General features: G+C 41.4%; 1 protein-coding gene across 1 annotated transcript in view; it reads right to left on the bottom strand.

Annotated features, from left to right (window-relative positions):
- Nucleotides 1-18,773, bottom strand: part of RRN3 (RNA polymerase I transcription factor RRN3) — a 600,941-nt gene that overhangs the window by 188,760 nt on the left and 393,408 nt on the right. The window contains exon 12 of the mRNA XM_089657080.1: nt 6,963-7,093. Coding sequence (XP_089513206.1) covers nt 6,963-7,093 — 131 coding nt within the window. The remainder of the gene's footprint in view (nt 1-6,962; nt 7,094-18,773) is intronic.

Below are 18,773 nucleotides of genomic sequence, written 5' to 3'. Positions count from 1 at the left end.
AAGCTCCAATAGTGTAGTATTTTTAATATTCCAAGTGAAGTAACATCAAAAAAATTCAATAAAAGGTAAACACAATAGCAGAAATCAAATATTTGTGAAGTGACCATTCCCCTGAGACCAGGCTCAGTAAAACTGTTTTCCAATTTTCCACTCCCAGTATGTAGAAAGTAGAGATAGTTGAAAAACGGATCTCTGCCCAGGAGAAAAAGTCAGGCTTAAATCAAAAAACAAAACAGAGGGCACACCAGACTAGCGCATTATTAAGCATGTATTTTATTGGTAAAGTTTTGGTAAGTATTGTACTCACAAAGGATGTATGGGATGAATCTGCAAAATAGTAGTCGGCTGCTGCCAACACCTACCACACCCTAACAGAATGAGCAGAATCAATTAAATGAAATAAAGATGTTGCGCTGCTCCTACTTGTAAAGTGAAATGCGAGTTGTTGTTGAGTGCTGTGACACAACTCCTGTGTCACAGCACTCATCAACAACTCACATATCACTTTACAAATAGAAGCAGCGCAACATCTTTATTTAATTTCATTGTACTCACAAACCAAAAGATGCATCAAAGTTTATCATAACACAACAGAATCTTTGAATCCCCGATACATCACATCTCGTCCCAAACAGGACAATGAGAATCCAACAAAATAATTGTCCAGTTATGAGATGAGAATGCTGAGTTGAGTGGAACTGCGCAAAGGGAATGGCTAAAAAGGAGGCCACCATGCAATTGTCATGCAGAAACGAGTCAAGGGATACCTTATATATAAAGATTTTTTTGTTCAGCCCAGATGAATTCTCATCTACACACAGCCTCCCAGCTATGTTTTTTTTTTAACCTTTATTGAGGATTGAATCCAAGTACACATAAAAAGTTACTGCAACAAAAGCATCCGGTATATAATAGAGAGAGGAAATACAAAGCAGCACAGCAGTTTGATACACGAAATAGTTACAAAAATACCTACTTATATGTGTATATATGCACCCATGCTATGGGGTCCTTTTACTCCACGTTCAAAATTCCCCAATGTGCATCTGTGACTGCAGCTGGATATTAGAATATGTTGCCTATTACTAATAGTACACAGTACTGTCACCTCTTTTTCACAATACCTTCCTCCAATGACTAATTATCCAATCCTCTAATAAGCAGTACTCAATCTCATTAAAGCGGAGTTCCACCTGAAAAAGAAATTAAATAAAAGTCAGCAGCTACAAAAACTGTAGCTGCTGACTTTTAAAATACACTTACCTGTCCCTCGGTCCAGCAGTGTCCTCACCACCGCTGTTTTCACCGGCTGTCTTCTGTCCTTGGCGCCGGCATCTTCAGTGTGGGCACCCGGCTGTGACAGCTTGCGGCTACACAGCTGGGTGCCCACTGAGCATGTGCGAGAAGAGCTGCACTTTGTGAATGGCCCTGTAGGCTTCTGGGACCTGTCACATGTCCAAGAAGATTACGGGGAGGGAGGGGGGAGGACAACTTCTGCTTCCAATCCCCTTGGAATATTGCAGCAGAAGTGGGAGCAGGTACCTGTCAAAAAGGTACCAATCCTTAATGGAGGGACGGGGGACAAAGGCTTAAAGTGGAACTTTCCCTTTTGGGTGGAGCTCCGCATTACTAACAAAAAAGTGCTCAAAGTAATATGATACAGTCTTCTAGTGAATATCAAGTCCCATTCATTCAATACAAAGCGCTCCTGCCAACACAGTTCATAGGCACTATCTGACATTACATGCAATCTTCTCTGTGCTCATTGGCAAAACAAGGTGTGCTTCTCTCCACACACTTATCAGAAAACAATTGACCCTATTGTTGTACAACAATGAGTCAAATTGCACTTGTGGATTTCACCCTCCCAGGTGATATGTGCTGGTCACCAGGTGTCACTCTTTCGCAACTCCTCTCCTCCAGCTACAACAGTGGAAATGATCCTACTAGGAACTTTGTGTCTCTCAAATAGACAAAAGGGGAACATAGGGGGGAACCACCATAGTGCAGTATCTTTTAATTTAAAATCATGGTGTCATCTGCTGGAATTTTGCAGAGGACACCAAGCTGTGCAGTGGAATAAAGTACTTACAGGATGTCTCCAACTTACAAGCTGACCTCAATGCACTGTTTAATTGGGCAGCTATGTTGCAAAAGATGTTTAATGTTGATAAATGTAAGGTTATGCACTTGGGGAATAAGAAAATGCATGCATTATACATACTGGGGGGGGGGGGGTACAACTGGGGGAATCAATGGTGAAGGATCTGGGAGTTCAGGTAGATCACAAGCTTAATAATGGCATGCAATGCCAAGCTGAGGTTTCTAAAGCAAGCAAAATCATCTCTTGTATTTAAAGAGGTATAGACTCCAGAGAGAGAGATATCATGTTACCCCTGTACAAATCATTAGTAAAACCTCATCTGGAATATGCAGTTAAATTTTGGGCACCGATTCACAAAAAGAACATTGGGAAACTGAAGTACAGAGAAGGGTAACCAAACTGATAAGAGGCATGGAGGATCTCAGCTATGAGGAAAGATTAGAGGAATTGAATGTATTCTCTCTTGAGAATACATCAGTGGTTCATATAGTGAACTCGGTGTAGAGAGAGTGAGGTCATCACAGAGGACAAGGGGGTACTCTTTACGTCTGGAGGAAAAGAAATTTAATCTGCAGGTTTCTTCACAGTAAGAGCTGTGAAAATGTGGAATAGACTCCCCCAAGAGTTGGTTCTGGCCAGCTCAGTGGATTGCTTTAAAAAAGGCCTGGATTCTTTCTTGGATACACAGAATATAACTGGATAACAACATTTATAGTTAAAGTTGATCCAGGGAATATCCGATTGTCACTCCAGGGATCTGGAAGGAATTTTTTCCCCAGCAGGAGCAAATTGGATCATGCTTTGCTGGGTTTTTTTTTTTTTTTTTTTTAACTTCCTCTGGATCAATTGTGGGTGTAGGATTTAAACTTTTTTTTTTTTAATGGTTGAACTGGATGGACTTTTGTCTTTTTTTGGCCAGATTAACTACGTAACTGTCATTACACTCACATATATGTGCACTCCACGAGCCGGAAATTACGTCACCAGAAGTCCCTTCCAATGCATTTCATCCAGCCAATCAGACGTTTCCAGGAGCAGGAAGTTCCGGGTTTCAGCTATCTTTTATCCATTAGTGGACACTTCTCAGCAAGAGTGGAATGTGAGGCTCTATAACATTTAGCCTTCCAAAATAAACAGCAAGAATCTTCTGGGAAGTATCAGTATATTTCCACTTCTCCCTCAATATGTTCTTTGGGAGGATCAGAAGTGGAAACAGGTAGATGGCAAAGTGTTGGTCACAGATCCAGGTAAGAAGCCAGTTAGAGAACAGATTGTAGCTGAAGGGCCGGGGTCTACTGTGTATGTACGATTAGAAGGAACAAATAATCCGCTTTGTTTTCCATTCCACAGGCTGTCTATGATTTGATTCATAGCAAGAGAAAGTGGCTTCATGATGGACAGCATGATAGAAGACTGCATAGCTGTGGAGAGCAAAGCCTTTGATGTGTTACAAGTCTGGACTTGTTTATAACAGATATTTTATAATTAACTTTTGCTAAAAACTGAAACACCTTGTCAGAGGCTGAAATATAGGTGGGAGTTGCATTCAAGGTGAATGAATATTTAGTATAAGTTTCTAAGTAATAAAGTGATTTTCTGTGTGGAGTCTGAGAGAAAACCAAAGGCGCAATGTGTTGCATTTGATATAAATATATGTCTGTTTTATGATTTTTTTTTTCTCAGACTTGCAGGAAAGGATCTGTTTGTTCATTTGTCTTAGAAACAGAAATCAGGTTACTTTTGAATGTTTGAGCTAACTTTTCAAACAAATGCCTTGGTAACAATTACACAAGCAGTTTTCTACAACAATGAGAACTTAGATACCATCATTGTATGATGGGCTCTTCTATTGTTCTCCATATAATTATGTAACTGAAATCATTAAGTCAAGTTAATTAATGGTTAACAATAGCTTGACCTTCTGACATATATGATCTATGGCATGTATGATACAACAGTGCCATCTACAGGTCAAATTTGAGAAGCCAAACCCATGTGGGATGGTAAAGCTTTCCAAATATGAAGGTCAACAACAGAAAGGGAAGGAGGACTCTATGAAGACTCAACACTGCCAGAACCTGAAGATGCTTTTAGCCGAATCTCCTGCAACCATTTTAGAGCAAGCCTGGGGTCCACGTTTCCTATGGAGATTGTGAAGCTTGTATAATTGGAGCAAAGTAACTTTTCAGAGTATTACTATTGTATATAGAACACAGTTTTGCTAGGAAGTAGGTAGCATTTTGCTTTTTATAGGTATATCGGAGTCTTGTATAATTGTTTGTATGTACAGATATTTTGTTTAATAAAAGCACAATAATATACCACAGAGGTCTAAGCTTCCTTGCTTACAATGCAAAGTAACCTTACTAGACACCAAAGCAAAACAAGCTCCTTGCTCCCTCCTTTGTGATACTGAGAAATGCAGGAGGATTTTACCAAAAATCAGCACTTTTAAAGGGGATGTGCAAAAGAGAAGACTGCAAATAAACAAGTGAAAGTTATGTAGGAGGATTTTTTTCACCTCTGTGTATCATCCGGGGCTATTCACTTCATTGGGTATATGAGAGGGTTTATAACCACTTTAAGTGTATGTAAAATAAAAATGTTTTTTTTTCTCTAGTTTTCCATAGACTGGGTAAGGATTAGAACTCCTGTGGGTTTTTAATGCTCTCCAGGGCTCCGTTAGAGAAATGTATCCTCACTTCCTGTCAAGCTGACCACATTTCACCATAGAGGAAATGAGAGTAACTCTCCAACAGCAACACAAACAAAAAATGCTTTTATTTTGTAGACTAGGAAGAGGCTAGAACCCCTTTTAAGATTTACGTTTCTGTCGGTGTCTCTCTAATTGAGCCCAAATAAGAGTAAAGGAGTTCTCATCCTTCCCTACTCTATATATTTTTTGACTTGACAAACCTTTTAGGTCAATGTGTCAGAACTTTGGGCCATATCAGTGTCAGTTACATTAGACTTATGGGAAAAAAATCATCTGCAAATCATCTATCATATGTTTGTATGCAATTGCAATTGAAAAATGACCAAAGGTATCATGTATTTCAGAATGTATCTTCCTTATTTTATAAGGAGGCCATGAGGTCCTCTATCTGCTGGATTTCTTCAATTTGCACAAACCATTGTAACATCAGTGGCGTGTAAGTTCACTTCCACATAGCAGGTATGTAAGGTTGTACTGCATTCTGCAAGTGGACTGTAGACAAGGATTTGTTATCGTTTCAATGGGACCTGTCTTAGGTAAAGAAGTGGCCTACTGGATTCTGCCTCTGGTAAACTGATGCAAATTGAAGACTTACTTTCTGGACAGTGGAAGAAAATGGGTGGCTAAGTGGGAAATTCCAGGAAATATGTAGTGGTGTGCCAGGATGTTTTTAACATCTCTAGCACATTTCAGGAACTTGAAGGTGGATATTAAGTAGTGCTGGTGTACACTACCAATATGAATGTAATTTGAAACTCTGCCCCTGGAAGCTGTTGGCCACTTGTGCACAAACAATGCTATTCTGCAGATTTGATAGAGGGAAAAGAATGTTTGAAGCTTGCTTTAAATCCCTCTCATGACTGTAGCGGCAGTGTGGTTACATAGAAACCAATCTTGAACCTACTGCCCTAGGTTCACACTCATGCGTACATCGCATGTGATTCGCACAGGAACCACACTGCATTCCTGTGCAAATCACACGTGAACTCTGTGTGGTGCAATTTGAGCCATGCATTCAAAGCAGCAGGTTTTCCAAATACTCAATTATCAAGATCCCTTATTATTAAGAATTATAATAGTCTCAATAAGACCACAACAGGGGTTCATACCTTTGTGAACATACAAGGGGTAGATGCCAAGCCAAAATGAAAGGCAACAAACTGGCAATGGTCCTATCCATTACAAAGTGAAGGAAGCCTTAACTGCAAACACAAATAGGAAGTAACCAAAGGGATGCAAGTAAGCAACTTTGACACTGATTGAGGGCTAACAGGTACCACTGATAAAAAGAAGCTACCGCTGAATGAGCAGGCAACACCGTGGGTTAGCATACTCAAATGAAGGTGTAAATGTGGATCTTCAGTCTCTTTTTCAACATGGCTCTCTTTGAATGACACCCCATCAGGGATCCTGTCGCCATGCAGCCGTGCGATGGCAACGAATCCACTAGGGCCATGGCAGTGCGAGTGCACAGGCGGGGAAGCTCGCGCTTGCGCAGTAGCAGACACGTCATCACTAGGCGGGCTATTTAAACCTGCAGAACCGTAAAATCAACGCCTACTGGTCTACAAAGTTCCCTGCACTTATTACCTGATTCTGTTGCCTGTATCCTGATCTGACCTGACTAAGAAAGAACTCTGCCTGCACCGACCTCGGCTATCCCTGACCATCCGCTTGCCTGCTCCCTTGTACTTGTATTAAGGCATAACACTTACCAATTTGAAGCTGCAAATGTAGAATATTGTAAACTGCACATGACAGGATGCATGGGTAGGTAAAATCAATTTGTCAAATACAGCCAAAGGAGGCTGTAAGTTATTAAGTCCAAAGGTTCACATATTTTTTCCTCCCTGCACTATGAATGTTTACATGTTATGTGCAATTAAACCATGGCAACATCTAATGTTTGTGTAGTATTATGTTCAGCAGACTGTGTTCTTCTATTGTTGTGACTTAGATGACGTTCAGAGCACATTTTATGCCCAATTCATGCAAAACTCCACGTAATCCCAATGGGTTCACATACTTTTTCTTGCAACTGTATATATATATATCTCTAATTCAGATGTGATTTATATGTTTTATTACTATAAAACAAGCCATGTCCACACAGATAACATTGTATTAAGGCATAACACTTACCAATTTGAAGCTGCAAATGTAGAATATTGTAAACTGCACATGACAGGATGCATGGGTAGGTAAAATCAATTTGTCAAATACAGCCAGAAGATCTCTGTATAAATGCTTTGTTTTATTGAAGTCCAGGCTGCCTGCAAGACACACACGTGCATTTCATTTAGACCAATTCATTAAGTTTAGTAAAATGAAAAACCGTAATATCAGTACTGTACTTCTTCCATGCACTCAATTAAAAGATGGAGGATGCTGAGCATACAATTTAAGGGTTTACAAAAGTCTTTAATTCGCACCTGAGAAGCGAGTCAAAGCTGGTTGGAGAGAAAAGAAAGATTTTTACTTATATTGGAACACAGTACAGCACACAAGCCGAGTATTCACAGACCCTGTGTTGTCAGGTCTAATTTTCAGGTATTTGAATACTAGCAAAGCTTTTGAAGACATGCCCCTGGGTGCCTCGCTTATGATCCTAACCTATTCTGTAAGTTTTATAACACAGAGACAGAAGGGAGTGGCCCTTGTCCTGTCTTGTACTCCAAGGCATGGGATTTACAGGCAAGTAAAAAATCCTCTTATCTTAATCATGTTCCTAAGCAATGAATGAGAAAGGTGGCCAACAACTAGGTAAATAGGACTATATGAAGAGGCCCAACAACAACAAGGGTGAACAGACCCAACTTCAGAGTGCCATTGCAAGAACCCTGTGATGGAAAGCTGCATCCACAGAAGATTGGATGTCCACCTGGTGGAACTTTGAAAAGTTATGAACAGAGGATCAGGTGGCGATCTTATAAAGCTGGGCTATGGAGGTCTGGTGCTGGAATGTCCGAAACAAACTCCCACTGACCAAGTGGAGTGGGCTTGTAAAAGTGCAGAAGATGATTTGTCCTTTAGAGTATAAGCTCTAGCAATCAGCTGTCTTATCCATCAAACAAGCAGCAGACTGAAAGGAAGGAACACGTCTGGCAAATTGGGAGGAAATACCATCTAGTAGCCTGGCAGAAAGAGGAAGACCCATCATCAAAAGGCAAAGAGGGTCATGGTCTATGAACCAGAGAAGGCAACCACCCCACCCTGAAAACAGGAGGGTGCCAATCCACATGCCAAGGACAAATATTGCGTGAATGAGTGGGCCCAGAGACCAGGAGCACCTGTGCCACCCATGGGAGCCTTGATGGGCTAGGATGCCCACAAACCCGCATACAACAAGGCGCTTTCCTTGTCCTGGGAGTGGAAAAGGGGAACCTCCTCCCACCTTATCAAAGGGGCTGCAGGTGTCCGTCATAATAAAGACATGGCAAGTACTTTGAGGAAGGAAGCAGCCTACTGCCGCTGCTCCTACAGGCTGCCAGCTGCAGCCTAAAATTGGGTACACCGGAATGCACCATGCCCGTACCCACAGGAAAAAAGCTGGGGGTGACATACTCACCATCCACTAGAGCCCTCAGCGTGGCACTTAGAAGAACAGGAGTCCACACTGCACTAGAGCCCCCCAAGTTCCAGCAGTGCAGCCATGTCCTCAGCATGAGGTCATCACCAGGTGACTGCACAACATCCTCACATGAGGCTACCAGGTGCACACATCCACCTGTGCTCCCAGGACCAGCACCTGATATTAGCCAGGGAAAGCCCACTGCCATTAGAGCGCACCTCACAGTGAAGGGGGAAGGCTCAGCCTGATGGGACCCGTTCAGACAGAAGGGGTCGCCTGTCAGACCACAACAAAATGGATAGCAGGGACTACACTAACATGGCCGCCGATGCCAAATGCCACTCACAGCCGAGGGGTGGGAGCCCAAAGGCAATGTAGCGAGGCCTTCGGCTGTCCAGATGCCAGGGGCAGGGAGCCACCTGTTTGTCCAGGGACGCCACTGCAGGCTGGTATCCAGTCCCTACCAGTGGGAGTGCTCAGTCACACACAAGCACACATAGGGGAGCAGAGGAAAAACATAAGGTACCCACGCACCACACCAGTCGCTCATGGGAGGGAAAAAGAAAATGTACTAAGCTACTTACTCCTAGGCAAGACTACTCCTGACAGAACACCACTCCACCAGAACAATTGTGCTGTCTGCTGAGGAAGACACTGTGACAGAGCTATGGGGCACTCATGGGCTGCCCAAGGAGCCATGCTGTCACCACCGACCCACATGTCCAAGGAGGGAGAGGGGCATCTACTTACCAATCCAGGCAGGCAGCGTGTGGGTAAGGCTCCCGAGACATATCTTCCTCTCCACCGAAGTGGGGGGGGTCTGTCAGCCAGGGTAACACTGTGACACAGACTGTAGACACCCGGTCATATGCATCCCCGTGAGACATTTAACTCACTGGCAGCCCAAGTCCAGGATGGTGCATGTCGCAGCCAACACAGCGCTTAGCTAAAGGTCTGCGTGCGCTTGCTGGCCAGACTAGGTTGACTACTGGATCTAGATTAACTAGTCCGTCTCCTAATCCAGCTGTTGATTGAATATCTCCGCAGGAAAAAATCCCAGCATAAAGAAAAAAAAAATAAAAATCTATGGAACCAGAGGTCTCAGAAAGGAATGAAGTCATTATTCCTCACTAGGCAGAAAAAATACTGAGCTGCCTATGGCAAGGAAGAGGTTTACTATCAGCTGGGAGTGTCCATGGGTGGTGCTCAGATTCTATTTTCTACCTAGTGTCCAACTCCTGTAGGGGGCAGTATAACCCTAAGGTGAAGAATATGAAGAGGATGTGTCCCGTCAATGAACAAAAGAAAATTAGTTTTGCCATTAGCCAGTGTAATTCTATAGGCAAAATAAAATAACGTTAAACCTGGGTGGCTAAATTCTAGAGTAAAAAGGAATATTAACAAGAAAAAACTGTCCTTTACCTAGCTGAACCCTTCTTTTTCCTGAACCCTTTCAGTTCAGGGAGAGAAGAAAACAGGATTCACAGTGAGTAAAAGCAGCACAGTTACACCCACACACCTTAGTTAGGCACATTTGACCCTTTGATCGCCGTCACCCTGCCAGTGCCATTAGTACAGTGTCAGTGTACAGTATTGTTTCACTGATCACTGAATAAGTGTCACTTGCAACATCAGCATCAGTTAGTGTCTCTCCCAGCCAGGGTCAGTTAGCGATTGCCTGCTACACTATCACACTCACATTATAGGTCACTGGTCAGCACCATTGCTAGTATAGTGTCTGTATAGATCAATATTTTGATTATAAATAGAACTATACTAGTGTCCCTCTTAGTATATTGTTGCCAAAGCGCAGCGTTATCTCCAATATCTGCCAGCATTTGCGTTTAGCCATTACACCCCAAAACCCCTCCCCAGCTAGCATCAGTATAATTTTTCTGATTACTGCTACCTCTGATACATTGTATACAAAACTGCAGTGTTAGAAAGATCAGGCCTTGTCTCTGCTAGTACTGGCAGGTAAATTTTACTTCTAGCGGTTCAAGCACTCCCTGACAGCCAGAAGCTCTTTTTCCTGTATAAACATTCAATAATGGAATCCAAAAGAAAGTGGACTTTTTAGGCATCAATCACAAAATAATTTGTTAAAAATCAATTTTTATTGGTACATTATTTGATTCAATAAATTTTTTTAGTGAATCACAAGAGTTTAAAATCACAATAAATCAATCACAATCAATAGATATATAGTATATATATATATATATATATATATAGATATATAGTATTGTGCTACCTTAATGGTATGCAACTTCCAAACCAACATACAAATATTGGCAAATCACCCAATACCAGCAGGAGCCTTTCTTGTAACTTTAGATGTTGAAGCCCTATATTCAAGTATCCCCCCATAAACAAGGAGTGAACATAGTACGAACTTTCCTCAAAGAGGAGCATCAATCCCATTGGAGATTTAATGAATTTGTATTAAAATTACTGTATTTTATACTCATCCACAACTGGTTCACCTGTATGGGCTCCCACTAACTGCAGGGTGTAGCTATGGGCACATGATGTGTGCCAGCCTGTACCTGGGTGGGGGAGTTGTTATCTAAAGAATCATATAATGCATATACAAACCAGATATTGGGATGGTTTCAGTACATTGACGATATCTTCCTCATATGGGGGGTACAGTACAAACTTTACATGCATTTGTCACTAAAATCAATATCAACAACTATAATCTCAAATTTTCAGTAAACGTTCATCCACATTTGATTACCTTCCTTGATTTACAGATATTTCATGATGACAATTACTGTTTAGCCACTAATCTCTATCGTAAAAACACGTCAGGCAACACCATACTTCACGCGGACAGTGCACATCCTATGGCATATGGTATTCTATATGCACAACATATAAGCCTTAGATAGAATTGTACTCAATTATCTGACTTTAAGATACAAGCTAGACAACTCAAAATACGTCTCATGGCAAGAGGATGTAGGTAAGTCTTATATGTAAAGCGCTGAGCAAACTGTTGGCGCTATATAAATCCTGTATAATAATAATATAATAAATCTTTATTATGAAGGGCATATAATAAAGCTTTAAAATCGGATAGAACCTCCTTATTGTTCAAAATTAAGAAGGAAGACAGTAATTTCACTACTGTAAAATTCATTACTCGATTTTCCTCACAACATCGGGATCTATGAAATGTGTTGCAGAAACACTGGCACACATTACAGGATAATGTTACAGTTTCCAAATATATAAGGGACTATCCTGAAATTGTTTTTGGCAAGGTACACTCAATAAGAGACACTTTAATTACTAGTCATTACTTACCTAGTACTCAGAAAGCGAAGCAACCTCCGCCAAAGTGGAAATTGTGGTTTTTGCCCATGGGTTACCCAGGGCAACCAATTTCTCCTCCCTAATGGGGAAAAGTTTGTCCCCAACTTTTTTGCGGATGGTAACACACAAAGGTTAGTATATTCCATAATGTGTCAGTGTGGGGCATTTATGCAGGAAGACTATTTGACAATTTAGCAAAGACTAAACGACCATCTATACTATTCTTCTAAAGGGAAAATGACAACTCCCATTAGTCGACATTTAGATCTTTAACACGGTTTTGATACTTCGGTGGTCTCCTTTTTAGTCCTGGAAGTAATTCCTAGGTACCCTAGAGGGGGAAATTGGCACAAAAAAATCCAACAAAAAGAAAAATTGTGGATAGAGAGACTTAATGCCACAAAACCTCCCGGATTAAAATAAGTACTATCTTATAAAGCCTTTTTATAAGCGATGTCATATTTCGGAAATATTCCTAGTGGCTTTTCAATATATATCAGCTTACTCTAAAAAGTTAAAAAAAATTCTAATTAGTTGTGTAAACAATATCTAAAAAGTTATAATCATTCCAACTAATGCACCATTTAGATCCATATAATATTTAAATACTATCTAAATCAGGACTTAAAATTTCAAGTCCTGAGCTACTAGCCAGGCCTTAAGAGCCACTCACCACCAGTTGCCCCACCCAACCCCTACCCTGCTACATCCCTAATTCAGCCCCTAAACACGCCCTTGTAAATTATTTTATGAAATGACACTGTTGAATGTTACCCACATTACATCAGGGTCCCCAGAGTCCCCCCACATTACACCAGGGCCTCCAATGTCCCCCGAAACACTCCATCATACACAGACCATGCACCACATACAACCATAACCCCCCATAATCTTTCATTCACAAAACCATAACTCTACCAAGCATATCCTAACTACTATCCAACCGAGCCGAGCAGTACCTCAAACGCCCCATACCCTACCACCCATAATGACCACATAATCCTAAACCTGACCAAACCACCCATACATGTAGGTTTACATACAGACACATGTACATACACAGACACAATCAGAAACAAGTACACACACGCACAGAGACACATGTACACACACACATGCAGACACATGTACAGGCACACATACATGTACATACAGACATACACACAGACACATGTACATACACAAAGACACATGTACATACATACACAGAAACATGTACATACACACACATGTACGTACATACACACAAACAGAGACACCTGTACACACACACAGGCATGTACATACACACACAGAAACATATACAGACACGCAAAGAGACACATGTACACACATGTACATACACACAGACACATGTACATGCGTACACAGACACACACAAACATACACACAGATATATGTACATACACACACAGACATACACACACTCAGCCCTGGGTACTGCACTCTAGGGGGATGCAGAGAGCACAGCACACACTCCTTCCTTTGCTTTCACTTTGCTCAACTATTGAGCAGTCTGACGGCTCCCAGTGTGAGTGGCAGATCCGGCCCAGAGTTCCGAGCCTGCTCAGCAAGACAGCCCTGAGGACAAACTGGCTCCCACCATAATTTCCACTCGCCAATGTGAGCAGGCGAGTGGAAATTTCAAGGCCTGATCTAGATTATTCGCACAGGTGTTTTTTTATTGTACTTTTGTTGTATTCTATAGTATATTTGTATTTGTCTTTGCATGTGGACGATGGTACAAGGAGAGGGGATTGTGGGGTCGATAGTCTGCTGGATGTGCAGTTGCCAGCACCAAGACCCCCCCTTCTCCGTTCTCAATGCGTGCCATAGAAATTGGCTAGACAGTAGTAGGACAACTGTAGGTCTGACTGTAATACCACTCACAACACAAAGCATAATCGCTGTGATATCGATATGGTGATTTATGTGAATACAACCCACTGTAATCTTTACGTTTATGGGGAAATATATGAAGACTTTATGAATGTTTTTCTTTCTCTTTACAGTGGCCTAAAGTCTCCAATTCATCAGATTTTACCATGTATATTCTCTACTTTATTTCTGAGGTACAGCTTACATTGTCCTTATTGCCTGCCACCTTATGGCAGGCAATAAGGATTCAATTAAATCAATGAAGACCTGTCAGTCTTCTGAGCAGCGTCTAGCAATCTCATTGACGAACGTCTACTTTGCTATTAGTAAATGTGGAATCACGCCTGGAACATTTTTAGGTGCAATACCGGATATGTTCGCTAGATGGCGCACAGGCGCGGGCATTGTAGCATTGGCGTTTTTCTCTTAGCATAGGAGAATACTTAGAATGTAACATAAATAGTACACCTATATTATAATTTTTTTATTTTTTTTTTGCTGTTTCTCCAAAATGATCAGACAACTAATGCATTTACTAATGAATGTCATACATTCTATTTTCAAATGTTAAACATTTTCACACTTATATCTCAAATAATTTGGATAGTTCTAATTTCCCAATATAATGATATATCTTCATTCTCGTTAATCACGTAACTATTCTATGTTAAAGTGAAGTGCAGCGCTATAAATGCATGTGATCAATAATGAACGCATGTAAAAACCAAAAAGTGCAAATAATTGCAATAATGATCTAAAATGGTAAATGGTGCTAAAATAAGTTCATATAATCATTCCAGAATAATGGAATGTCCTTCGTGTGAGAGTACCAACTCAGAGAGTGCCTATGAATGGCACGTGTGGTTTCTCCGTGACGGACAGTAGTGCATGAACTCGTGAAAGATAAACCACCCTTGGGACTGGTCTACACTCACCAGAACAAAAGTATTAATGCGCATGGGTTATACACATCACACATGTGGGGGTGCAGCGGTATGCTGGCAGCTATGGGTTAGCCATCCAGCTCCATCCATCCATCAGGGTGGGTGCCCAAATGGTCCTGGGGAGGAATTAGCTCAGCCACAGGAGCCAGAAAGGTGCTTAATAGTGTAGTACACTGTCACAAGGGTGGATGACCTTTCCTGTATGGATGTGTTTCTGCCAACGTTTAAAAGACATGCTGTCAGGTTCATTGGACCTAGTTACATGGCTGAGTTTCTGCCCTTAGATTATAAGCTCCTTGACATTTATGAACGTTAAAAAAATGGAGATCAATTTTCTGGGTTGTGTCAGTGCCAGGAATACTGATCAATCAATTATGACTTTGCATAATGACTAGAAAGTGGATGAATGTTACCTGCGTCCTGTTCTGCCAATTAGGAAATGTGCAAGTTTCATGCTGTGTATATTTCATTGTAACTTTTTCTCTTCTTTTAAATCTGTCTCCTTATACAACTTGACCCCCTCCCCCACCCCATCATCACCTGTCCCATATGCAAATCTATGGATCACCGCCCCACTCTTTTTAACTATTTACTGATCAAGTGAATGTTTCTCATTTTCTATCAGCTACAGCTCAGATCTCACATTATTATACGATTGCTGATTGTAGATCACCACTAGTCTGATTGAATTCACAATCCCTGGTCAGTCCCGTTCCCTTACCTCTAATAATCTTTAGGACCAGTTCACACTACATGTGTTTCAGTTGCTTTTTCGGCATCACAAACGCACAGAAAGAAGGTTATATGGTTGTCAATGTAATAGTTCACATCAGCGCTTGCATTTTCAGTGCATTGCAGGTGCTGTAAACAAAGTTGACCACGCTGCATTGTTTCTGCACAGAACTGTACTGGAACACATTGAAATGTCCTTGAATGTACTAAAACGCACATGTCCCTAATTAAATTGAATAAAAATAAAGTAGAAAAAACTAACTGGAAGGGATACAAAAATGCAATGCACTGTGTCCAAAACGCATCCAAAATGTACTGGAACACACTAAACATGCATGCCAAAAGGGCATGCAAAAATGCATCAGGAACACATCTAGACTGTTTCTATAGTGTGAACTGGCCCTTAGGACTTGTTCACACCATTGGTGGTGCAGAAACGCATGCAAGAACACACATTTTCCAGCACAGCAAAGAAATGCAATGCCCTTTGCAGATGTGCGCGGTTAGGTGCAACACACTTTTAAAATAAAATGCCTGCGGTATTTTTGCATGTTCCCACACATTAGGCAGGCCATTGAAATTAACGAGCTGAGGAAAAAAAAAAAAAGTAAAAAATGCCCCATTCACACAGGTCCTCTGGCCTGTACAGCATGAATGAGTGGGTTGTTTATCTGGCTAGAGCCACCTGTTACACTATGGGGACATAGCAGCTGTATGAACACAGGTTTTAATCTGACAGGTGTGAAGGCGTGGGGAAGTGGCCCTGAATGCTCACTGTCTGTGTTCAGGGCTGTACACCTGCACCCATATGCTTGTCAAATTATGACCTGCAGCAATTCCATAGTGTAACATAGGTTGCCTGCAAACGGCGATAGCCACAAAAACAAACCACTGATTCCCACTCTACAGGTCACAGCACCCATGAGCCCCAAAATCTCAATTACACCTCAATTACACACACAGATTTATTTATGAACTCAGTACAGTTTTATCATTTAGATTTCACAGGAATATGGTTGGGATGATGTCCATTAATAATGTTTTTAGTGTATTTTTACCATAAATATATATGGATATTTTCTATGGCGGTGGGGGGCTGTCAGGTATGCTGTACGGGGTCTCATGACCCTGGGTGTATGCTTGTGTCGGTGCCACCTGTATAGTTAGGAAGAACCTTGAACCTCTGCTATGTACCTCAATGGATCTAGGAATTGGACATGTTTTCAACTGAAAATACAACAATTATTAGTAATGTTTCCCCAGGAAATGAGGATCAGCTCCTCGGTGGAGAACAGCGATCTCGCCATGTCCAGATGTGGTCTGGAATTCCACAAAAGAACAATTCACAAAACTATAAAATAGACTTGCAAATTACCACTAAACTCTCCTAACTACACTCCCATCAACTCACACTCCCCACTTCCGGGTGTGTGAAAAAACATCCTTCCGCCAACATTATGACGTATTTCCGGTATGACAGCTGCTCGAGCGCCTCCTCCAACAGCCGTCTTGGCGTTCATTTGTGCACGATAGCAATTTTACATGTGGCTCCATTGTGTATATGACATTCGTAAATATATGTTTGTAGTTCTATTGTAGATTTGGCATTGGTGAATGTATGCTTGCAGCTATACTGTGTATATGACATTGGCAAATATATATTTGCCAGTAAAGGCCCAAAGTCAACATAAATTGGGGGCCAATTTATTACTGTTAAGAGGATTGTAGCAAAAGAATAGCTAGCTGCACATTGAACACGACCTATTCATTGGTACATAACATGGTCTTGTGGTGCAATAGGGGGCTTTTGGTTTGTTATTTTGGACATACTTGCACATGTGCGCTCTAACAAGGAAGATTTGGGCATATGCAAATCGCATGCCAAGTCGCATCCAGGGTGCACAATTTCAGGTGCAATTTGGGAATTGAAATTGTACCTAATATCCGATCTAATGAATGTGGATGTGAGTGTCTTAACGTAAGCGATTTGTTGCAGTACAATTTCAAAGTAGTTCTCGTCTAACTTTTTCAGCATTTTGTAGTGATTTCACATATAGACTACAATAGAAATTGCAATGCAAAACACAATTGAAAACGCAAAAACTCATTGGTAAATCTACAGAAAACACGGTGAAATTGCCAACAAAAAGCACAATTTTAAATCACATCTAGTGTGAACCAAGCAGGCAATTCAACAAAGGAAATAAATCTTTGAAGGCATGTGGTATCTGCATGCTCAGATAAGGGTCTATTATGGATTTGGGGGGGGGGGACTCCATGCCATTATTTAATTTTTTTTTTAATCCATTTCTTTCGCTCACTCTTCTCATGGTTTGCAAACTTTCCCAAAAGGAGGTGGAGTGCAAACCAGCATTATCCAATCAATCATTAGTCCAGGCCCTTATCTCATCTCATCATTTGACATTCACATAAGGTGCTACTTTAAAGGTGTTTGAACAGACAAGGCCTCATTCTAATTCACATTCTAGGGATCATTAAACAGAAAGCAAAGATGCTGCCACTAGCACATGTATGTTAGGGTAGTCACACGGAGTTCATGCAAATTCATTGCTGTGGTTGGGATTCAAACCAACAACCCTAGCATTGTGATCCACGGAGCTGTTGAACACTAATCCTGCCTGTATTTCTGTGGTGTGAATCAATCCTAAGTCCCTGGGCAAGGTCAGTGTAACTAGCCAGATATCTCAAATGTGACACAAATGTTGCGCTATGTTGCCAATTCAGATGTATGTTGGTTCTATGTATCCCAATACAAAGCATTGCAATACTAATACAGGCGTACATCGGTTTACCAACGCCTCGGTTAACGTAATTTTTGGTTTACGAATGAAAATCCATTGAAAATAATGCCTCGGTTAACACAATTGTTAATAATTTTTTTCGCAATACAAAGTGTATGTCGGCGCTGATTTTCAAATGCAAATGCCAGCCATTTTTTTTTCTTCACTATAGTTCACAAGCTTAGAAGTCACTTTCCCCGAAGTTACAGAAAACTTTGCATATTTTAATAAACTCAAAGTAAACATTGTTTCCTTTAGGGATATAAATTCCAAGAAAACTTTCTCTTTTAGCTGGGGGAAGTGACAGGTGAATTTCTGAGCTATAGTGAAGAAAAAAAAGGTAAAATTACATTTAAAAACCAGCACCATAATAAATAAAAAACGGCATGGGGTCCCCCCTCCCATCCACACCAAGCCCTTCGGGTCTGGTATGGATATTAATATCCCCTTAAGGGGGAACTCCACGCCGAAATTAAATAAAATCCATACCAGACCCTTATCCGAGCATGCAGCCCGGCAGGTCAGGAAAGGAGGGGGGGGGGGGTTGGGGGAAGAACGAGCGCCCCCCCTCCTGAACCATACCAGGCCACATGCCCTCAACATGGGGGGGTGCTTTGGGGCAGGGGGGCTCCCCCCCAAAGCACCTTGTCCCCATGTTAATGGGGACAAGGGCCTCTTCCGTTAGTGGGATAATTGGTCGGCC

This window comes from Staurois parvus, unplaced genomic scaffold (assembly GCF_062004578.1).
Source record: "Staurois parvus isolate SC_StPar_1 unplaced genomic scaffold, SC_StPar_1.0 ptg000962l, whole genome shotgun sequence".
NCBI lineage: Eukaryota > Metazoa > Chordata > Amphibia > Anura > Ranidae > Staurois > Staurois parvus.
Note: the sequence above shows the minus strand (reverse complement) of the source record. Positions and strands in the feature narration are given on the sequence as shown.